Source organism: Macadamia integrifolia, unplaced genomic scaffold (genome assembly GCF_013358625.1).
Source record: "Macadamia integrifolia cultivar HAES 741 unplaced genomic scaffold, SCU_Mint_v3 scaffold1703, whole genome shotgun sequence".
NCBI lineage: Eukaryota > Viridiplantae > Streptophyta > Magnoliopsida > Proteales > Proteaceae > Macadamia > Macadamia integrifolia.
Window position 1 is genome coordinate 1527 of NW_024868318.1, and position 24908 is coordinate 26434.

Consider the following 24908-nt stretch of genomic DNA (forward strand, 5'->3'; position numbering starts at 1 on the left):
TGAAACAAGGATGTGAGGCATATTTGGCATCTGTAAAGAGAGCAAGTCTATAGAGGAGGTAGAAGTAGTGAGAGAATTCTCAGATGTCTTTCTTGAAGACTTACCTGGATTACCCCTGGACTGGGAGACTGAATTCACTATTGATTTGATTCTTGGAGCAGCACCTGTATCCAAAGTCCCATATAGGATGGCACTTTCAGAACTGAAGGGGTTAAGGGAACAGTTACAAGATTTATAACAGAAATGGTTTATCCGGCCTATTGTGTCCCCATGGGGAGCACCGATACTCTTTGTCAAAAAGAAGGACGGGAGTATGAGGATGTGCATAGACTACCGAGAACTCAATAAGTTGAATATCAAGAACCAGTACCTGTTGCCCTGAGTTGATGATCTGTTTGATCAATTGCAAGGTATGACTACATTCTCCAAAATGACCTCAGATCTGGGTACCATCAACACTCAAGATCAGAGAATGTGATATCAAAAAGATAGCCTTTAGGACCCGCTATGGGCACTATGAGTTCCTTATTATGCCATTTGGGCTAACCAATGCACTTGCAGTGTTCATGGAGCTAATAAACAGAGTGTTCCATGACATGTTAGAAAATTTTTCGTCGTGTTCATTGATGACATTTGGATCTATTCGAATAGCCAAGAGGAACATGCTACCCATTGCAGAGGTTGAGAGAAACAAGTTGCATGCAAAATTTAGAAAATGTGGATTTTGGCTCACACAAGTACATTTCTTAGGGCATGTTGTCTCAAAGAGGGGCATTGAAGTTAACCCTAGAAAGGTGAAGGCTGTTATGGATTGGGAGGCACCCAAGAATTTTGGTGAGATCCATAGCTTCTTGGGATTAGCGGGATATTATAGGATGTTCATAGAAAATTTCTCACGCATTTCTTACCCTATGACCCGACTGACAAGGAAGGGAGTGAAATTTGACTGGTCTAAGGAATGTGAAGAAAGTTTCTAAGAATTGAAGTGAAAATTAGTAACAGTTCCAGTACTCACTATTCTAGAAGGCAACATTGGTATGGTGGTATTTAGTGATGCATCTAAATTGGGCCTAGGTTGTGTGTTGATGCAAAATGGTAAAGTTATAGCATACGCATCTTAATAGCTGAAGGACTACAAAAAGAATTACCCCACTCATGACTTAGAGCTAGCAGCGGTAATCTTTACTTTGAAGATCTAGAGGCACTACTTATACGGTGAAAAGAGTGAGATCTACAGTGGCCATAAAAGTCTAAAATACTTTTTCACCCAGAAAGAGCTGAATATGAGACAGAGGAGATGGTTAGAGCTAATAGATCTAATGAAAGATTATGATTGCACCATCCATTACCATCTTGGAAAGGCCAATGTTGTGGCCGATGCATTGAGCAGGAAGTCCCAAACTCTATCTCTAGCAGCTTTGACTGTGAATGAATAGTTGATTGAAGAAGTAAGAATAATGGATTTGGAACTACTAATGAATGAGGTGACAGTGACCTTGGTTGCACTTATGAAACAACCATCATTAATAGAGAAAATCTAAGCAGCCCAAATATTAGATAAAGGTCTTCAGAAGATAGTAAACGACATTAAAGAAGGAAGACAAAAGGGCTTAGACTTTAAGTTAATTGAAGATGGAGTCCTCAAGTTCAAGGATAGGCTTTGTGTACCAAAGGATGAGGAGATGAGGGAAATGATATTGAAGGAAGCTCACAGTTCACCCTACTCGATCCATCTGGGTAGTACAAAGATGTACAAGGATTTAAAGAAGCTCTACTGGTGGAGTGGTATGAAAACTGATGTAGCATCTCACGTCACCAAGTGCTTGAATTACCAACAAATCAAATTTGAAAGACAAAGGCTACATGGTTTGTTACAACCCTTACCCATACCAGAATGGAAATGGGAAAATATCACCATGGATTTTGTCATAAGACTGCCACGTACTCAGAAGGGGAATGACACAATATGGGTAATTGTAGACTGACTAACCAAAGTAGCCCACTTCATTCTTACGAAGATTAATTATCCCATGGAGAAGTTGGCTCAACTTTATGTTGATAATATTGTCTAACTGCATGGGGTACCCATTTGCATTGTCTCCAACCGTGATGCCAAATTTACCTCCAAATTCTGGAAGTGTTTACAGAAGGCAATGGAGACACAACTGAATTTTAGTATAGTATTTCATCCACAGACAGACGGACAATAAGAGAGGACCATAAAGACTCTAGAGGATATGCTACGAGCTTGTGTGCTGGACATGAGCTATAGTTGGGATGAGCACTTGTTACTCATAGAGTTCGCCTGCGCAACAATAGCTACCAGGCTACTATAGGTGTGGCACCCTATGAAGTCCAATATTGTAAGAAATGCAGAACACCCTTGTATTGGGATGAAGTTGGAGAAAGAAGGATCCTAAGTTCGGAACTGATCTAGGCCACTTGTGAGAAAATGGATGTAATCAGGGAGAGGATTAAGGCGGCTCAATCAAAACAGAAAAGCTATGCTAACGTCAGACGGAAGCACCTAGAGTTTAAGGTGGGTGATTAGATTTTTCTGAAAGTCTCACCAATGAGAGGAGTGAATAGGTTTCGCAAGAAGGGAAAGCTAAGTCCTCGATACATGGACCTTATGAGATATTGCGTCGAGTCAGAGTAGTAGCTTACCGAGTTGCTATGCCACCCAAATTAGAAGTAGCTCATAATGTATTTCATGTTTCCATGCTCAAGAAGTACATTGCCGATCCAGCTCATATTTTGACACATGTACCCTTGGAGCTTGACACTGATTGGAAGTACGTAGAACAACCAGAAGAAATCATTGACCGGAGAGACCACATTCTCCGCAATCGGATTTTTTCTTATGTACTAGTCAAGTGGAGGAATCACTCTAAACAAGAAGTGTCTTGGGAACGTGAAGATGAGATGAAGGAGAGATATCCTTAAATGTTCAGATTACCAGGTATATCGAATTTCGGGGATGACATTTCTTGTAAGGTGGGGAGAATGTTATACCCGTGCCTTAAAATTCCTATTTTAATTGTACAGATGAGGCACCGGAGGACACCGATACCAATGAATACTGGGTAGTAGTCGCATTTTTCAGGAAGGGAAGGATGACCCCACTTGCACCTGCTACTCAAGCCTAAAAAATTGGAATGGGTTCCGAGCACAGAAGAAAAAGTTAGTCTAGCCCTCACACCTCACAGGAAAATTTCTGAGGCTTAAATAATACAACATACTATGAGGTGGGGCCCACATACTGGAAACACCTTAGAAGGGCCTTGTTCAACTTAAATATCCATTTCCACACAAAGGGACCAATTCGGCTTTCACCAGTGAAAACCTCCAATGAGGTATAGCTAAAATCGGGTTATTTGGTTATGGGGCCCGGACTCTCACACTCGTTCACCTCAAACCACCTCTATTGGTTGGCACCACCTATTGGGTGATAGATTAATTTATCGGGTCACCCCAAGGTGGGCCCGTTAGTGCCAAATAACTAGTTAACCCAGTAATGGGTGAAAACCCATTTTTCCTCCCAAATAGGCCTTAGTTAATTAAGTGGCTATAAATAGATTATTACCATTCATTCTCCACCTACCAAAGTAAAAGCAAGGAGAAGGAGAAAGAGAAAGAAGAAGAAGGAGAAGGAGAACAAGGAAGGAAGCGGAAGGGAGGAGCAAGGGTTTCCTACCAACTAAGGTAAGCTCCACTCACTCTAATGCGCTAGGCTCTCTCTCTCTCTCCCATTTCCTCTCTTTTGAGCTAAGAGAGATCACCCTAACCGAATCTCACCTCCCCACTCTCTAAATACAAATAGGTGATGGGGATTTGGTGTGGGAAACTTACCTTAGCAAAATCGTGGGTTCATTTCAAGTTTATGAACCCTCATTTAGGAAACCCCCATCAAAAGACCCAATTTGGACAACACAAAACCTAGAGATGAAGAAATTGCCCAATTTTCCTAAAACCCACATTTGCACTTGTCAAAACTACAAATTAGGAGTGGGGTTTAATGTAAAAGACTTATCCTAATAAGATTGATGAATCAATTTGAGTCTATGAACCCTCCCTAGTGAGACCCCCAAAATTGGGTAACTAAACCCTAGAAATGGTGGGTTTTGCCCAAACCCTCTATACCCCACCATTCAAACTCAAAATTAGGTTGGAAAAAATAAAATTAAATACATTTATAGTGGATTCGGGTGACCACATAATCCATTGGTGGTCAACATGTAAACCCTCAACCGAAATTCTCTAATTTAGCTTAGTCGCGAATGGAACTTTAGGAAAATATGGGTGCAATATGTAAACCTATCTTAACCAACCTATTGAATATACTTAATCTCAGTTAAGTGAGTTAGGTAAACATTCCCCATGTATAAAACAACCCTATAATCATAAACCCCAATTTGAGAACAATTTCAAAGAAAAGAGGAATATAAAATGAAGCTAGAACATGTACCTAGGGTCTCATTTCTCTATGGGTGATTTATTTTCTAAAAAAAAAATCTTATCTATCCTAAGAGTAGAATCAAGAGGTGACGAGACAACGCGGCGCGAGGCCATCGGCTATCCATCATCACTTAGGACTCGAGGCGAGGGGATTTGTGTGATTTTATTTTATGGAATGTTTATATTATGATGCATACGTGGATGAGTATGTTAATTTCATATTATAAACTTGTTACTTGTGTTGAATGTGGATGTTGCATAATGACATGAGTTGTGAATGGAGTGTGTGTGGAGACTGGGATGCAGGGTAGTCGAAGGTTGGGTTCCGACACTGCATACCCAGGGTGAATGTGTGTGTGTGTGTGTGTGTGTGTTTGAATGTGTGTTGTGGAGATTGAGGTGCAGAGTGACAAGAGGTTGGTTCCAGCACTGCACGCTCATAGTGTGTGAGTGGGGTACAAGGTAGCCGAAGGTTGGTTCCAGAACTGTATGCCCACGAGGTGTGTGAGTGTGATTGTAATGTGATGGCATGTTAGAATGCATTGGGCTAGGATAACCACCCTGGTGTTACAACCCTTGCCAATAGGGGTTTACGTATTGGCTAATCCTACTGTCTGACGATCAGAGGTTGGGGACAATTTTCGGTGACTAAGGTGCGTAGATGCCAACGTCGTGACAAACCATCACATTGGGTGGTTATGCCCTACATGCGATGTTGGATTCAATGTAGTGGTATTATGGGGGATTATTAATAAGGGCCTATTGGGTACCGAAGAAATCATGTAAGGACCGGTATGCTCCTGACTCACAACTAGCTTGTATCATTTCGGGCTTATAACGTACATTCATGATTAGGGATACCACCTATGTTACAGTAGCACTAATACCCATTATGGACTTAAAATCTGTTGATTAGGGTTGTTTGCGAATAATCCGGATCATGGCATTGCATTCATATAAATGCATTCATATTGGTTTGGTTGGGTATCAATTCTAGAAACGACTTTGACGAAACAAGTCCAACTTGTTTCGTTGTTTCTAGAAACAAATTTAAGAGAAAAAAGTCTATTGCCCGATAAATCTCTCAACTATTTAAACCTAAAAAGAGGCAACTGAACCCTCTCTCCCTTTTGGGCATCCGATGATACTATTGGGTTTTTTACTAGCATTATGTCTGCAAAAAACCTTTTGAGAAACTGGTTTATCAAACATAAAAAAATCTATTTTTATTTCTAGAAACATGAAAAGCCATTTCTGCTATTTCTAGACACATAAACAACATAAATGTTATAAAACGGTGCCTAAGTTTATTACTTCTCTCATATTATTTGCTTTCTATATCTAGTTTTGACCTATTGATTACTATTTAAGGGTTCTCTTTGTCCCATTCTTCTGGTTGATTGAACATAACCTGAGTGTGTCCAGACATTGTCTAGTAAATGAGTGCAACACATACTAGAAGCCAAGGAATTGTTTCATTTTGGAGATCCATTTGTAAGAACCCGTATTACATTACAGGGACTGACTACAATATTAAGAAGAATAACTGGTGGTACGACTCAGCCGTACCAAGTGTTTGTGTATCAAACTTTTTAATGTACATGATTGCTTTATTCAAGAATTATTGACTAACAAGATAAATTATTTATTCTTAATTTATTTTGAACAACCCATCACACTATCTATTCTTGATTAATGGAGTAAATCTTTTTCTATCAGTGAAAGCATGGTGAACATGTCACGACTACAGGTAAAATGGGCAGAGATTGGAGGTAGTTACATGATCATAGTAAATCGCAAACCAAAGAAACAAAATCTCAAAAATCTTATTAGACATGATTTCCCTTTTTGGTGCAATATTAGACATCATAAGCATGATTATGAATGGGAAAAGGAAAAGATTCTCTAAGCTTAAGGCATACATTGTGCCTCCTCACATGAGATCATTATATATTTTGTTTAGAAAAAAAGAACAATAAAAAATCGATGTGAGAGGGTACAGACTGTAGACTACCCTGCTTGGAGAGAGTGTGGATCAGGTTCTTGTACGAGTACCGGCTACAGTCTGATCCACAGAAATGGAATCCACCACAGAGTTGGTTGGATCAGATTCTCATATGAGGACTTGATCGGCTCTCGCTTGGAGAACCCTCTCCATTATGAAAATACCCTTTATACCTTTTCTGCTCATTGAAGGCCATAAGGGTATGAATCACCTACAGGAGCTGCAATCCTTTCCAATAAAACTTAAAAAGTGAACTTTACATGCAAACAAATTGAGGCTTGGGGCAAATTTATTGTCTTCTCCCATAAAGACACTCATTTTCGTTCTCTCCTCCTTTGCCATCCTTCATCACAAAGGAATTATATATTTGATGAAGGAACCACATTGAATCATAGATTCCTTTGGAACAGGCAGAGCAAGGAGCAATCTTGAACCCTCCCAAGTACATTAAGCTCTAGACCACCGGCTGCAGCTCTCTAATGCGATCTGGGATTGTTGAATCGAACCCAGGGCTCTGTGGGTTGTCTGCGTATGCCACATAGTATGCTGACACGCATGCTTGAGGCCGTGACATAGCAATCCGACACTGCAACTCACACCATTAAAAATAATGGATTAGAGACTCTTAAACTTAATAATAAAAACACCATTAATGACCATTCAGATAAGCTATCTATCTTGGTCTTCTATTTCTTCTTAACAACATACCATGAAATAACCAATCAAGAAGGCATAAATCGAGACTTCAGTAGCATAGCTGCTTCTCATGGCGAGAGCCCCCGACCCACTCACAAGGGTACAAGCCGATCCCGCTGCAACTCCACAGAGGAAGCAGAATGATCCAGTGAGATCCGAGTCAATTACAGATTCCAACCCTGTTCGTCTAATCATCTCCCATGTATCCATCGATGCCCGCACGAAACCTTTATTGTAGACGCCCACATGAACGAATCCCCATCGATTCCCGCAAGCCACAAGCCTTGCAGCAACACCTGAATAGCAATTGGCACAAGAGAAGAGGAACTCATCCGTGTCCCCTGCAACCAAGCTTATTGACCTCGCCGAGCCCCTTATGATCCCAAGAACAGGGACAATAGCTGAACCCAGACAAACATTCCCGATGGAGTACTTAATCGTGTCATGGTAAGCCCCAGATATGTTGAATTCAATCCCATTAGCAAAGTAGAGGTACCCAACACGCGAGACTGAGACATGTGGCACTAACGAGGATCGATAAAAAGATGAACTTGGTCTTCCCTGAAGTGGGTGCTTTGAGTGAGATTGATAAAGCCTTAATTGTATGATCAATTCGGCGCACGATCCAGCAGGCGTAGAGAGATTGAATAAGAGCAAAAATGATAGCAGCTATAGCGGCTACCAAGCTACCGGTGGTGCCGATGACTATTAGGAGGATTCCGGCAGCCAATGTCAATAAAGGGCTTACCCAAAATGCGGTTTTTATGGCTCTTGATGGGTTGCAGCGGGTGAAGAGCTGCCATAGGAGTGCAATAATGGAAGAACATGCGGTGGAAGTGAGGAGTGGGATGTACCAATGAAGAGGGTAGGATAAGTAGTATGAACTTGAAGGGGAAACGAGGCTTCGGATGGTGAGGAAGATGATCAAGATTGAGATGAGGAAGAGGTGGAGGTAGAAGAGGATGAGGAACAGCTTGGCTGGGATTTGTCCTGCCGTTGTTTCCCTTTGGGTTGTGGATTCTAACACATTTTACAGAACAATAGAATCTTAGAAGATTTACTACAAGAATAGATCAAATATAGAGATTCAAGAATAGATAAAGACTGATAGGAAGAGAGGTTTCTTAAGGTTTCTTAATCTCTATAGAACACTACCAATCTGGGTCTTTGTGAATAGAAGATGAAGAAACAGGGGAAGCAAGAAGGGAGTGAGGGAATGCACCTGATTACGGATGATACCAGTCTTCTTCTTCTTGTTCGTTTCTTTGATTCTGGTGTAGTTGTTGAATGAAGGGTTGGTGGTCGAAGGATTAATATTGATGAATTGATCTGGTAGTTGACTTCATTTTTGTAATTTGATTGTTGATGCGTGAGGGAGAAGGATTGATTCTTGCCATTTGATGACGATGACTGTATTCTTTCACTAGTTTATTCTAAAACATTTGAATTCTGGGTTTCCTATCGCTTTCTTGGCGGCTACCATTCAGTAACTTCTTGGACGAAATCTCTCTCTCTCTCTCTCTCTCTCTCTCTCTCTCTCAAACTCGTTCAACACATTTCAGGGTTATTAGGCAAATCTGGAGCAACTAATCAGCTAGTGAGTACCCAGCTCACCTCCTCTTTTCGAATCAACATTTAAAATAAATGAATAACTTAATAAATATTAATATTAATAAGAGAAAGGTTCCTTCAAAGGTTACGAACACTAGGATAGCCTAGAACCCTGTTATACGCATTGTGTAAGTGTGTGTGTGTGTGTTTTCTTATTTATTCTGTATCATTAGCGGCGATATTTTCACCTTTCATGAAAGGTAAGCAGTTATTTTGTCCCACTCTATGTCCAGGCACAAGGATCACATTGCCTTTCAGGTTTCTCTTTCCCTATTATGATAAGTGCAAGAAAACTGTCACATAAAAATTACCACACCCGTTGGCCAATCAAAGGAATGGTGGAAGCATTTTTAATACAAAATGGGGAGGTGCAACACAGTCTTTTCGTGCCCGCACCAATCTAGATTAGCAGAATTCTTTTTCCATAATAATAATAATGGGTTGCACTTGGTGGTACTTAATGGGTTCCAGGCCGTCGAATGTGCACTGCCACACCTGCCATGTCGTGAAAGAGCTGGATACATATCCAGTTCTGTATTGTTCACTTAGGGGATTATTTTGTAAATAAGATTTGGTGATCTGGATGGTCTTTCTTGTTCTCATAGTTGGGCTATGGTCCATTGATCTAATAGTCCTAAATATCATGAATTTATTGATCGAGCGGTCCCCAATTTATACCGATGCAATCTTAGCTTATGTCACTGAAAAACGAACCATACCTAGCCTCCAGTTATCTACATGCTTGTTGGATGCTTTCTCATGTCTTTTCATATCTTGACCATGTGAGTCCAATGAGACAATCTTTTCTCCTTCATCATGTGGGTTTCAAACTTAGGTCGTATCAATGTTAGATACTATGTCAAAGAGGTGATTTAAGAGACGTATATCGTATCTTATTATATCAAAGAAATTCATAATATGCTAAAGATATTCATGAAAATGATCAATCAATGCACGAATATGCTTATGATACATATAAAATATAGTTTTCAAGCATACAACTCCTTATTACATGATATGTAAATATATAATAGCTTGATGTAAAACTGTATGATATTGCACTGATATTTAAAGCCATACACCCAATCGAAACCATTTCTCATACCATGATTGGTGTAGAATAGGAGACCACCCCAACACCATCGGCATGGAAACACTATACCCTCTTTTATATAAACTTTTCTTCTCCAATGAAATCAGTTGGTGAATTTCAACCCAAAATATTTTGTCATAACTCATGAGGCAGAATGATAATTTAAAAATTATTATTATTATTTATTTATTTATCTTTAGCAACAAAATCCTTGGTGAATTTGAGCCCAAATTATTGAGTCATTACTCATGAGACAGGACAACAGTTTAAAAAATATAAAGGACAGTGTTTTATTAAATGGTTTGCTGCTTGACAATGCAAAGATATAGTTCAACAACAGAAAAACTCATATGAGCTGCCTGTTCAATAAATTTATCAAAATGGTTCAGTCTTAATGTGTCATGTGGAGTGATGATACGATAATTTTGACGATTGGATAATAGTGTATATGATTTGAACTAATCATATCAAATTTCAAAGCTTAATTCAATTAAGTATTTTATATGTTCGGGTATGCATCCCATATATATCCATGTACACATATGATATTCCATTACTTATTCTGTTGTCTATCATTATCTGAATTTTCAAGCCTCTATTTGGCACTTGGCAGACACTTTTTAGGATACAATTTTTTATGCAAGCAGAAGACCTTGAAATCTATTAATCAGCATAATTTGGGCCTCATCAAATCTACAAATATATATTGGACTGCGTTGATAAAATTATCAAAGCAAACCCTTCTTAAATTTTACCTACAAAATAAATAAATAGGGCAATTTCTTTTTTCTTGGGTAGAATAAGTAGGGCAAGTTGGGTACTGGGTAGTAATGAATTAACTTAATGTTTCCTGTATCTGCTTAAGAATTGGAATGGCAATATCTCCCTCCACGTGTCTTGAGTAGCTCACCCATAAAACTTTGTTAAGGTACATAAATGATCTTTCATCGTTTTCTCTTTTCAAGTAAAAAAAAAATATGGGCGAATGGTAATGATCAAGAAGTCTAAGGGTGTCAATTCAGTATGATTTCGATATTCGGTATGATATTAGTATAGAACACATATTTCATACCGATACTTTATTGAATAGTGATTCGGTACAGGGACTTTATACCGATATTGTGCCTCAAGTTTTGTTCGATATTTGGTATTGTATCGGTATGGTATGGAGTGTTTTTCTAATTCATGTCCCATACCAATACTATACTAGTAGTGTCTTGGGATAGGAACCTCATATTGATATCACACTGAATTAATTCAGTTCGATTTGATATCAGTAATATGGTACAGTAATGTTTCGATTTTCGGCACAGGTTGACACCCTTAAAGAACCTTGATGTTTATGATTTATCTTTTTATTTCTTCGAGAAATTTCTTAGAACAACAAGAATAAAAAAATTAATGACACTTACTAGTCCTATAGTCTACTTGTTTTGTAATTAATTTTTAGGAAATTATTTTCTCTGAGAGAGTGTGGCCCTGCGTCCAAACACATAGGACAATGAAATAACGTTCCACCCCCATGAAATGAAAAATGACTCCCTTATTTATGCTACCTTATGCTTTCCCGTTGGTCCTAGTACATGCACAGGGGCCACATTCCTCCATACAAAACACTTCTGTTCAATCTTGTTTTTCATAGATCTAAGAAATTGTCCCTTGTTTTTAAGAGAAAATTGTAAGCTTCGTAGACATAAATTGTGTTTTACAATCACAAATTGCGTAGTTGAAAAGATTTATCAAATCTTCATATAAGTTATCAAAATTTTTATCAATTCTTCATATAAGTTATTGAAAAAAAAAAAGCATTCCAACTATCCTTCTCTTTTTTTTTTTTCAACGCACCCACTCTTCAATTTCTTCGTTCTTTATAATTAAACACATATAACAGCTTGGAGATAGAGTAGGAACTCAATCATGGATTCATATAGATTAAATAACAATTCCTATGGTCATCAATTCAATTCCACGTAAACCAATCCCACTGAAATTATATCAAGTAGGAGGGGCAGGTTGGAGGTGGAGCTAGCTGTTACGACTTTTATATAGGCTTAACTGATACCGATTGATCCATTGGGCTGGGACTTTTGTAACGCCTCAGCCCCATTAATCTTACACAATATTGTCTTCTTTGGCCCATGGACCTCAAAGCTTTAAAACACGTTCCATATTAAGGAGGTTAGAGGTTATAAACTAGTCTAGGAATCTCTCCCTAGGCGATGTGGGACTAAAGTTTATAGACCCTCAGACCTTGGTACTTGCCATATTCTTGGTGGGGACACCTCACCAATCTCCCAGGCGAGTCTGGTACTTGCCGTATATTTGGGTCGTCACAGCTTTCTTATAAGAGCAAGTGCACAGAAAGAGATGAAATACTAAAGTAAGAGGCTGCAGAAGATCTCAGTAGAGGGACTCCACTTGCGTAGTTCTTCATTGTCATCTTCATGGGAGTAATCTTCAAGCACATGGGATAAAGGGTCGTGATCAATATTCATGGGGATTCTAAACTTACATACAGGTATTCCTCTACTCCCATTGATTATCATAGATGGGGAAAATCTACATACTTGTGTGTTCTAAGATCCTAAAAAATCATTGATCTTGGTTTTGGGACCACACCCGTGGTTAATCTCTTTTATGATTCTTGTATTCTAAACATTGTATGGTTGTTCATATGATTCTATGTAGTACAATCCCTAACAATTGGTATCAAAGCTAACCCTATTATGTTAGAATCAAGAAAAATCAATTACAAAATCATTTTGTATAGGGTTTAGGTCTCAATTCATGAAAATCATCATTTTACTACAATAGGTCTGCAACTCAAAGGTTTTGTCTTATTTTCAAAGGACACAGAAAGTTGTTGGCAGGAATCAGTTAATACTCATCCAAAGATGATATTATCGAAGATAAGCATAAATGCAAATGTATTATAGACAAACCTTAACCTAGAAGTTCCTATTCACCCAAAGGTGGTAGTAATTTCGAAGTTGAAGAACTCCCACAATAATTGCAGTTTTTAGTAAATCAATGCATTCCAGATTCAAAGGTTAAGAATGTAGTTCGGTTGACACTCTGATTATGTTTAATGATTAGTGATGTAATATTGCTTTTAATTTCACTGATATTACATGCATTAATTATATGTTGAATGAATTATTCTTCCTTAAGTTGAACCATTAAACTGAATGTTTTTAAAAGTGGCTTGAGGATATGGAAGTCTACATGTGCCTCAAAGACCTACTTTTTTGTATTAAGAAAACTAAATCAAAAGTTTGGTATTACGCTTTTACAACAAAGATTTTTGCCTTAAAATGTACTGGACAATCGATCAATGGTAATATGGTGGATGAGTGTTACATGGCTATGACTATAGGCTATAGGTTATGGGTTATTTTTGCAATCTGATTGGATTAATTTAGATTGGCTAAGTTGGATTAGTATCGGGTTTGATCAAATATAATACCAAATTTTCAAGCACTACCACTATTTTTTAAAACTTGTTTATAAACATTAATTAATAAAAATGTTTGGTTTTCTTTAGTTTTAATCCTATGTGAACAAGTTTTGATGTTTTTCACATATAAACGAATTTTTGTTCTAGTAAATGAATTAATTTATGTCTGATCGAATCAAATGAGATGATAGAATTGTGGACCTTGAGCTGTTTTATATGGTTCGACCAATGGAAGGATAAATTCAGTGTGCTAGGTCACTTTTAATGCAAAATGATTATTTTGGAATCTATGTTTTGAAACCCACTTTTCGATTTGTTTCAGAACTATTTTAAGTTTTTACAATTGGTTTATCATTACTATAATGTTGAAAAATTATTTATGACTAAAGTATGCAGGAAATTCATATTTATGTCATTTTGTACTTACATGTCATGTTTGAAACATCTTAAGATTAATAAATATGTTAGAATTAAATGAGTGTGAGCTTCCACACATATTACAATGCACAGTACATTTCTAAGAAGCTATGAAAGGGTTAGGTGGAATCCACCAAAGTGGAACATCTTATTATTTCATAGTTTTTTCAAGTACAGTAAAATTGGTGACATTTGCCCAAAGGTAATGTCACCAAAGTTAAAGAAAATATATGTATGGAAATGACTACAACCTAAAGGCATCTTAAGCCCATAAGTGACAAGAGTAATTATATTTTCACAATAAATTTGGATTTACAAGAGGATCAGTGCATTCTTAACCCAAAGAATAGGAATGTAGTTATGGTTTTGACTCTTGTGTAGTTTATTTGCTAGATAGACATGCTATATTTTCTAGCCCATTTATTCGATGTGTACGTTTTATACTTGAGATTTGTTTAAGGTTACTTGACCTGGTTTCAGCTCTTAGGGAAACCAAACCATTTTCTTTTACTAATCAAAGCACAACTGAAGGAAATAAGAACAACTTTACTACCCTATTAAGTTTTATAATGATTTTGAAGTAATTTTGGAATGATTTTGTCATAAATCTTGTTCTCTGAATTATTTATGTACATTTATATTTTATTTGTTTGTGTTATCCCTGATTGTGTAATAAACACATTAAAACATATACTTCTGTATATATATCCATCTTCAATATGAAAAATATGATAGGAATGAGTAAAACCTACTAAAGTGGTACATTCAGTTCAATTATGTGGTTTCCAAGTCAAATGTGACATTTGCCCAAAGGTGATGTCACCCAAGTATATAGACAAAGTACTTTAAAGCCATGTTTTTTGACATTGGTGTTATTGAGGTTTTTGATATGCTTGGTTAGTGGGAGCTTTATGATCTTATTTAACCAAAGATATCACAATAACGACAATCAAATTTTATAGGCGGTGCATGTTAAGGTTTATTGACAGTGCTTAATTAAAGTAATTGGCGGTAAGCCGAAGTAATTGATAGTAAGTCAATGGAATTGGTGATATTTAGTCAAAGTTCATTATAATAGGTAGTATTTAGCCAAAGTTAATGGTAAATGCAGTAGCCAAAGTTTGTGATTTATGACGGTATTTAGCCTAAATCTAAGGAAGTGGTGGTTTACCACAAACGATTTGCTAAAGTTTGTGATTTATAGTGGTATTTAACATAAATTCATAGTAGTGGTGATTAACCATAGGCAGTATGCCAGAGTAAGATATTAACTCAAGAAGATGACAGTTTGCCTAAGTAATGATTGATATCAAAGTTCACTATCTGTGAGGTTTTCAAGGTAGGATGATCTTTAGATCAGGAAAGGACCTATAAGAAATGAGATATTTCACATGATCAAAGTTATGATATCGATTTCTTATATGTTTCCAGGTGATTTGAATTGATAGTTTTCTATTATTTATAACATTAGATTCGTATATTAAGGTGTATTTTATACTATTGGTCAATAGTAGAGATTATTGATTGGATCAAAGTTTATTTGAGTGGTGTCCAGTCTTTGGTCAGGTGTCAATAGAAAGACATCAGTATCAATGTAGCCCAACTGAGAGATTCTTAGGACTTTTATGTGGGTTTAACTGATACCGATTGATCCATTGGGCCAAACAGTTATAGACCCATTCTGATTAGGAAACTTGTAGTTCTTTCCATTGTAAGAGTGGAATAAGCTTTTAAGGAGTCTATTATAAATAAAATACTAATGGTCCCTGCAGCTATTACTTAACACATTCATGGTTTTGGGAGCACTGCTTTCTCATAAGAGCAAGTGCACAAAAAGAGAAGACACCCTAGAGTAAGAGGTTGTAGAAGATTTCAGTAGAAGGACTCCACTTGTGTATTTCTTCATTTTCATCTTCATGAGAATAATCTTCAAGCACATGGGATAGAGGGTCATAATCAATACTCATGGGTTTGTGTGTTTTAAGATCCCCAAAAGTCATTGATATTGGTTTAGGAACAACACTCATGGTTAATCTCTTTTATGATTCTTGTATTCTAAACACTATATGGTTGTTCATATGATTCTATGGAGTAGAATCTCTAACACTAGCAGGAGGGACGAATGGGAGCAGGGAGGGCGGTGGCCCCGCCACTGTAATCTTTTCAGTGCCATCCTCTGAAGGAGGGAGAGTAGTGAAATAAAATATGAAACGTTAAAACCCATCCTTCTAGGAGATCTTGGGTTCAAGTCTCTTGGTTCATACCTTCCTTCTTCCTCATACAATAGAATGAGGATAAAAAAAATAAAAAATAAAATAAAAATAAATAAAAATAAATAAAAAATAAATAAAAAAGAGAGAAGAAGAAGGAAAGAATTGAATAATTAAAAAAAAAATAGTAAGGTTGAATAAAGAAACAAAAACAAGGGAGAGAGAGAGAGAGAGAGAGAGAGAGAGAGAGAGGATGTTAGGCAATTTCCTTACTTTTAATGGAAATAATATTGCCATCATGCCAATGCATAGATTCTTACGCACGTCTTCTCACATCTCCGTGAACCTCACACTCCCTCTCCTCGTTAAAACACCCTACTTGATGATTTCGGTATCCCAACCCTTCATTTGTGGGAAACTGCATTTTGGTGTCTTAGTGATCCCTCTCACTTTTTCAATATTTGAGTTTTTACTAGTTTATCTAATTTTATTCTAATTACCAAGTATAGAAGTTTTCTTGAATGCCCGTTATGAATCCATAGATGATCCAATTAGTTGTGCCACATGAAAGAGTTATGTGGAATTCCTATAATTAGATATCCAGAGAATAGCTTGTGTTGACTATTGACTAGTTATCAAATATCAAATCCTAGACTCAAATTATGTAAAAGTCACATAATTCTCTTTATATTTTCAATTATCTTTCATTGGTTTTTGGAAGTTTGTTTTTACCCTCTTGGTCAACTTCATTTGAATTGAAGCTTGACATATCATCGAAGGACCTTGGAGTCTAAGTTTAACCAAATAATAACTCAAACTTATCCCGACTAAATGGGATCAGCTACTTAGATATAACCAAATGCAGTAGAAAAAAATAAAATAAAATAAAATCAATAAAAACACACTAAAATGGGATCAGCAACATGTATTCTACCCTTCCAATCGGACCTTTTAAATAAATCCGAATTTAAAACAAGGCTCTTCTCAAATTGGCCTGGTCAATTTTGACAAAACCAGATCTTTTCCTGGGTTAGACTTTTAAAAGGGAAATTTTTTTCCAAATAATAGCCTGCTTGATCCCTTGTTTGGAATAGTATTGTTAAAGTCTAGCCACTACTACAACAAATGGTTCATTTGCGAATTGGTAAAGGTTGTAATTCTATTTTATTATCTGATAAACAAAGAACATTATCAATCCTTGCGATTTCTTTTATTTGAATGTTTCGAAATTCAGTTTTGTTAAGAGTATTAAACCCAATCCAATTCTAGTGGTCCAATTCATCCATGAAAGGACATATGAGTTAAATTAGTAACTTCAATGGCTAAAAAGTAAAAGCTATGTCACTCCAGTTCCAACTATGTCTCGTACCCTGGAGGACTACAAAAAACCATTGAATAGACTCTCATTTGTGATGGTAGCTATGAACCATATTTAGGCAATGCTGGTTGGGCTTCGTTTTGATGTTTAGACCTCAATTTGTCTTCGCTGCTATGATCAACAGTCTCGTAAGGTCTGCAAGAGAGCAGGAGACAGTTCTTGCTTTAGGAGCAAACAGCAAAGGAACAAGGCTGGACAACTTTAATGGTTTGGATGGACTGTCAACAAATAATTTCTTGGTTAACCCAAGGAGCAAGTGAATTATCACAATGGGGGTGTTTTACTTTTTGAGGAAATTTCTTGGATGGTGAAAGCTCAACATGAGAGGATGATACCCATAAATGGACAGGGAGAGGGTGGTAGACACAGCATCAAACAATGTTTGTAATTACTTTTTTCACTTAGTTTGTTTTCCACTTATATATATATTTTTTTCCAAAAAACTAGATGTGATATACTCAGTAAAAAAAAGATTCAAGAAAAAGAAATTAATTATTTTCTAGCGTGGTTCAACTCGCAGCTTTTATGTTCAGTGTCCACTTTGATGAGATTTAATGCAATTACTATTTAGTTTTTCCCCTCTTTCAAAAAGTGAGATTCTTGGGTTTTGACAGCCAACATATTGAGTATCGATTTTGCAAAATATTTTTTTTACATACCAGTTTCTGTCATATCAACATGGCCAATATCAATACATATCAACACAATTGTATTGATACTTGATAACATGCTTAGTCATTCCTCACCAAGCATCACAACTTCTATATGTCCCTCCCTTTCAACCTTCCGTACAAGAAATATTCATTTGACTCGTTATCAACTGATCACCATTAGGTACCATCCTCAGTACCATGAGGACCACCTTCTTCGCATTTCTAACGGTAAAAGCACCTTGAACAACCAAAGTCGTAGTCTCCACTAGAAGTTCATGTCTCGTCTCTATTTCTATACATGCAAAGACCAGTGCATTGAAAGGGTGCTGTATCCAAAAACCCTCCCAAAACTCTCATTGTTTTACTTCAGAACAATGGTAGAGAAAAAGCACCTTTTACCAATGCCTTTCAAGTTGGTAACCTCCCAACCACTGCCCTCAGTGTAACGCTCAACCTGTCAATAGTATTACACAGAAGGATTAAGCATGGGATTTCATTGGCACTTGATCTTTCAAGGGACTTCACAAGAAACAATTTTTTTTTTTTTTTTGGGGGGGGGGGGTGGGGGTGGGGGTGTTGGGTTGGGTGTAAACGTAATACATACTTTGTTTAAGATGTCCTCGCCTTGATACACCCCTCCAATAACATATAACGACTTTCCAATAACTGCTGCAGCAGAATATCCCCTAGGTTGGTTCATAGGATCACCAGTCATCCATGAACACATGCGAGGATCAAATATCTCAACACTGGAAACCATTTCAGTCCCATCATAGCCACCCAATGCATACCTGCATAAATTTTCATGGTATAACTTCTTTCACTGTAAAGTGTGATCCTTATAAATCGAGCATAAGTATGGTTTCAAGGGCCCTTCCCACATTTCTTGAATTATTCATTTACTACACCAATCATAACTTTGTTGAACCCGGGAAAAAAAAAGGATAAATGTTTTATAGAAAAATATTAGGACTTCGTTTTTAAACAGTGGGGAACAAAAAGACAGGATATCTTTGTTGGTGGGCCAAACTGCATGAAGTGATTGACATCATTCCCAACAATACCGAGTCAGTGCATCAGCTTGCATGTGGAGTGGGGATCCATGCAAAAGGCTACCAAAAAATGAAATGTAGAGTGGAGTATCAAAGCAAAATGATACCAAAAAAGGAAGAAAAAAACTCACAATTTCTCATTCAAAATGGCCAAAGAGTGACACCCCCTCCTTTTGTTCATGCTAGGAAGCCTAGTCCAGGAAACTTCTCTGGGATCAAACCTTTCGGCAGTTCTGCAATAGGAGATAGTAGAACCAGTCAAACATTTGAGAGGAAGTATGGATATAAATTATTAGAAATCATGACTAAAGTATGGATCTATTAATTATTAGAAATCAAGACCAAGGGTAAAAGAAACTGGTTGCTTGATATTTTTCCACTCTTTTTTAACCCTAAACAGGAAATGCCTTTTCACATGGCGTTAACATTGTAACTGAGATCAAGATTTCCAACACCCGTTATTATCATTAAACTTAAATAGATTTCATATTAAACATGTTAGGGACTAACTTATACATTGTAGGTCCTTTCCTTCTTGTAAGGCTGCTTCCCATCTCAACCTTGCGACTCACCTTCTTATTGAAATATTTTCCCTAGTATTTTAAACCCTCAAACCAGTGTAGGGATGATGTGGCAATTCTAACAGATGAATAGATAGGGGTACGTGTTGATTGTCTGTCTATCAAATTGCAAAGCAAGCTCAATCAGATGGCCCACCATATAATGAACTTTTTCCCTTTGTATTATCAGCCGTCCAAAACATGATGAAAATTAACCTATCAATTGTGACAAATAGGGTAGTCTTCTAGACTGAAACTTTCCACATGCATCAAGGGTGATGAGGACAATTGGTTGACAAATTTTGAGAACCAAATAAACTGCCACATGGCAAACTTATAGCAACCAAGGTCACTTATCAAGAGATGCTAACTAGATTTGTGTGTAAAGGATCATTAAGTAGAGAAAACCATTGGGGTGACCTCCGATGCGGGATCCAACCCCTCACAAATTAACACACGAGTCACAAATGCAAGTCTCAAGCACTTTGACTTCACTGTTTGCAGTAGAGCAATCCCACAAGGATCAACAGAGAGATTTAATCACTATTTTTCAGCATACTATCATAGAATAAGATGGGATAAGGCTGAGTTTTGTTGTTGTTGTTGTTGTTGTTGTACTATCACAGAATAACTTTTACATGACACTTCAAATAATTTATATAACAATACATGCACAACACTTTACATGCATAGTTATCAGGGTGGCTAGGCGACCCAAGGCAGTTTCAGGGGGGGAAAACCAAGGCCACAAATAAGGAAAATAGAAGACCTTCCATGATAGAAACCAAGACGCATGTAATTTTACTGTAAATAAATACATACACACTTATTTATTGTATTATAAAATCTACGGGATTTACATTTAAAAATTTACTCTCCTTTTCATATTTGTAACAGCAGCTACTGGAAATCTTAGTCGTAGGAAAGTAGTTCTCATACAAAGACATGGATTGTTTCTATTTTTAAGTAAGTGAGATGGATAGGAACATAAAAAGGAAGGAGAAAAAAATTGTTCTACGTTCATCCACTGCTGCTAATAAAATGAAAATGCATTAAAAATCACTGAAATTGGAAAAATTAACTGATTGGTCATCCCTGGGTAAAACTTTGAAAAAAGAAATTGCATTTCGAGCATGTAAGCCATTAGATGTTATGGTCATAGTTGTCTCGGCACCAAGCAAGCAATAGTGATGGCCAGGCAGCTTGGCACCAAGGTGGTGCCTTATTGTGTAAAGAGATCCAGGTAAAAAGAAAGTTGCGGGAGGTATTTATGTCTTCATGATAGAGGACATTGGACAGGGTGCTGAAGTCATTATATAGGTAACATTAGGGTACTGATAATCCCTATAGAAAAAAGCTGGAAAGGGTCGTCTACGATAAGCTCAACCACAGGCAGAGAGTGGTCTACGATCAGCTAGCTCAGCCATTGCTATGTTGCATGGGCGCCAATGGGCAGTAGTTTTATTGCTTGCCGAAACAAAGCATTTATTTACTTGACGATGACAAATCCTGGTCATGGATTCAGACTTTCTTAGCTAATTCCAAACCCCGCTGGCATCTCGCATTCAGACCCTGTTTGACTGCCACTCGGGGATTTAATGTAGATATGTTAGTCTTAGCAATTTGTTGGCTCCACCTATTATCTCCTTGTACAACATGTTGTCGTCACCATCATAGTTGCCACGGCGCCAAGGCGAACCAAGGCGGTGCAGGGTTGTCTAAGCGCTTAGGTGAGAAGGCGCCCGCCTTAAGGCGAACAAGTGTTATTTTTTTAATTTTTTCTATTTTCTAACATTATTTAGTAAGTTATATATACCTTGTATCATAAAAAATCAAGATTAAGCCACATCAAGTCATTAAAAATCAACATTTAGCCACATCAAGTCATAAAAAATTAACATTAAGTCATATTAAGTTGTAAAAAATCAACATTTAAAGAAATGCTCTTATTTTATAATAAGTTTGACTAGTCAAATGATTTTATTTTTACATGAGTCTTTTTGTATTAGTTATAACATAAAACCAGCTTTCTAACAAGTCTAAGATTACTTAAATCTGAGTTGCAATGACAAAGTAATGCTCCAGTCAAACTTATATTTCAGTGCGCGAATACTGTTAAAATCGCCTGAATGAAAATAATTTTATGGATATCAAAACAAAAAATTATTTTACCGGACTTTTGGTTTTTAGCAATGTTTATCATGATAGAATTTATAAAATTTTCATAATTGAGAAAAACCCCAGCATTTAAAAGTTGAAAATCATCCCTATAACCAAAATCCAGTTTTTGTTCTTAGACTGGGGGGGTTGACTTTTTATCCTTTTGGAATTTGATTTTTAAACTATTTTTATTGGATTCAAATAGGGGGTATTTGCTTATTTATGAATAATATCTTAAGTTAATGAAATAACCATTTACTTAAATGATATTTGGCATAACTAAGTGCCAAAACACAAGGCGATTGTCGCCTAGGCCCCAGGCAAACCGCCTGGACGCTTAGTCGTCTCCTAGGCAACGCCTTGACAACTATAGTCACCATATTTATTCCATGCCACTTAGTCATCTCTGCCTCGTTGTGAGTCAGCCTACGCTTTGAGAACTTCATTCAGTGACTAATTACTAATATTTATATATATAGAAATGTAAACACATTCTTTGCATTTTATTTAGGTAATTTGCGTTGATACCCCATGTTTGGAGAAATTATAACAATAACAACAACAATAACAAACAATAAACTCAGCCTTATCCCAACTTAATGGGGTCGGCTACATGGATCCAAAAAACAAAGTAGGTAAAAAGTCCAAAAAGAAAAGGGGGGGAATGAAAAGATAAAAGATGAGAAAAAAGAGACGAGATTAAAACGATGAGAGTAAGAGGAAAAAGGCACAACCCAACAAGTCAGAAGAATCTCAGCTAAATAGGGTGGGCTACATGGATCCTTTGCCTCCAATAGGCTCTAATTCCATGTTTGGAGAAATTGCAAGGTCCAAACTTTGTTTGGCAAGATTGTGCCAGACATACCCAAAATAACCAGGTTTAAGGAAAAAGGTTCATGTGACTTTAAAAAATCAAATTTGACAATTATTTTCTTCTACCCTCGTTCTACCTCAAGTGATAATGACACACTCAGGTCGTCCATATATGGTTCTTGTTCCTTCCAGCAACAGTAAGGGGCCTTAACCAGTGTTTGTGGGGTACACAGCGTAGTAGATAGATTCTGGTGATCAATATGGTAAACTATCACTAAAATCATAAGCTAATGAGTAATTCATGATCAAAACTCACAGCCATGGTAAAAATCAGAGCTGCAAATCAAAATGGACTTTCTAACCCAACCAATAAAAAGAAAACCACAAGAATAAAAGAAAGGACATGGCAGGCTTGCATGTGGATAGAGAGAGATAGGAGGGGTCAGGGTCCTGTTTCCATGGGAGATTGAGGGAGAAGACAGAATCATCCATGGAAAAAGCTAACTCAAAGAACCATATTCAAGCCATATGAAGGGAAACTACCACGTACAGTTTTTTTTTTTTTTTTTGGTGGGGGGGTTGAGGGGAGGAGCCCGACAGGATCTCCCCACTGACTTGGCCAGGCAATTCACTCCCATTGGCTGCCAATTACATGAATGGATTAAATCTAAATTACAAAATTGAGGTAACCAATGAGGATGTTCTGTCCATTTCATAAGTTCATATTTTCCATAGACAATCTGAAGCCAGAGAGAAAGAGGAGATGGGGAGAGATAATGAGAGAAGTTGGGGGGGGGGTGTTGGTGCCCCTGTAGAATTATCCTTTCTTGTTAAAAGATCAAAAGCCCTGTTAAGAAACTCCATTATACACCCAAGACAAGAGAGAACCTAATCGATGGATTAAACAAAGCAACTCACTGGACAAATCCCCTCAGATTCTGGCATCATCTATGATAAGGAAAAACAGGAGTAGATTGTGCAAAAATCAATCCTAGAAATACTGCAAAACCTCATCCTGTTGCTGAGAGGCTGAAAAAGGGAACCCTACCCTAGAAGAACAGAGCTTGGTTCAAGGAATTCTGCCCGAGCTCAACGTGAGGTTTGCACAAGTTTATTAATGGAGCTGGTAAAATCAATCCTTTGTTCAACCAATTTGACTCTAGTTAATGGTTTGGAGTAAGTCAGGCGCATTCACCAAAGAAAGGTCTGATAGGTGCAATTTCATCAAATGTGGCATAGCTGCAAAGGAAATTACCATTTTATTTACAACATTTAAGAATTAAGAGCCAAAATAGGCTCATATTGATGCAGATAAGGCTGCACTTACCTAGTTGGACCAGCATGACTGGCTGTGGAAGCCAAGAGCCAAGAAGATCAGGTCCAGCCCAGGGTTTTGGTCCAACAAGGGTTGGAAGTAGATTAGTTTAATATCATGTCTTTTATTTTCTCATGTTTGCTTTGGGTAGGATACATAGGAGATAGAGTAGGGTTGGTTACATGTTGTTTTAGTTTTGGAGTCTAAGTAGGAGTCTTGTTATTTTTCCTTTAAATACTTGCATATACCCGCGCATTCACCAAAGAAAGGTCTGATAGGTGCAATTTCATCAAATATGGCATACCTGCAAAGGAAATTACCATTTTATTTACAACATTTAAGAATTAAGAGCCAAAATAGGCTCATATTGATGCAAATAAGGTTGCACTTACTTGGTTGGACCAGCATGACGGGTTGTGGAAGCCAAAGCCAAGAAGATCCAGTCCAGCCCAGGGCTTTGGTCCAACAAGGGTTGGAAGTAGATTAGTTTAATATTATGTCTTTTATTTTCTCATGTTTGCTTTGGGTAGGATACGTAGGAGATAGAGAAGTAGGGTTGGTTACACGTTGTTTTAGTTTTGGAGTCTAAGTAGGAGTCTTGTTATTTTTCCTTTAAATACTTACATATACCCAATGTTGGGGACAGAGTGAATTTATTCGAATGAGAATTAGTTGAATTTGGGTTCTGTGTGACTCCTTCCCCCCTGTTACTCTGGTTTTTCCCTTCTTCCCTAAGGCCCTCCATCAACTTGGTATCAGAGCCGAAGGATCCCCATTTCATCCACCTCTCTTCTTCCCTTCCCATTCTTTGTCCTGGTTTCTACCGAGTCTGAGACAGCCATTTAAAAAAAAAAAAAGTTCGAAAACAGAGAAGTCAAGCCCTTCACCTACCTCCGATATACCCATCTTCCACAAACAACCCCACCGCCTTTACTTCCCCTCTTCCTAGGCTTTTTGCCAACAAATAAATAAATAAATAAATACTCACATAGCAGCCATTGCCGCCTCCCCACTTCCTTTTTTTTTTTTT

The 24908-nt window shown here is 37.3% G+C and overlaps 1 protein-coding gene and 1 pseudogene across 2 annotated transcripts in view; both read right to left on the reverse strand.

Moving 5' to 3' along the window:
• Positions 1-6264: 6264 nt before the first annotated feature.
• LOC122064652 lies at positions 6265-9272 on the reverse strand (annotated as a pseudogene).
• An 8658-nt stretch (positions 9273-17930) lies between these two features.
• Positions 17931-24908, reverse strand: part of LOC122064653 (kelch-like protein 36) — a 44968-nt gene continuing 37990 nt past the window's right edge. For both annotated transcript variants that reach the window (XM_042628409.1, XM_042628408.1), the window contains exons 9-11: positions 19162-19263; positions 18583-18769; positions 17931-18432 (exon numbers count right to left, since the gene is read on the reverse strand). In XM_042628409.1, the coding sequence (XP_042484343.1) occupies positions 18340-18432; positions 18583-18769; positions 19162-19263 (382 nt within the window). In that variant the 3' untranslated portion in view covers positions 17931-18339. The remainder of the gene's footprint in view (positions 18433-18582; positions 18770-19161; positions 19264-24908) is intronic.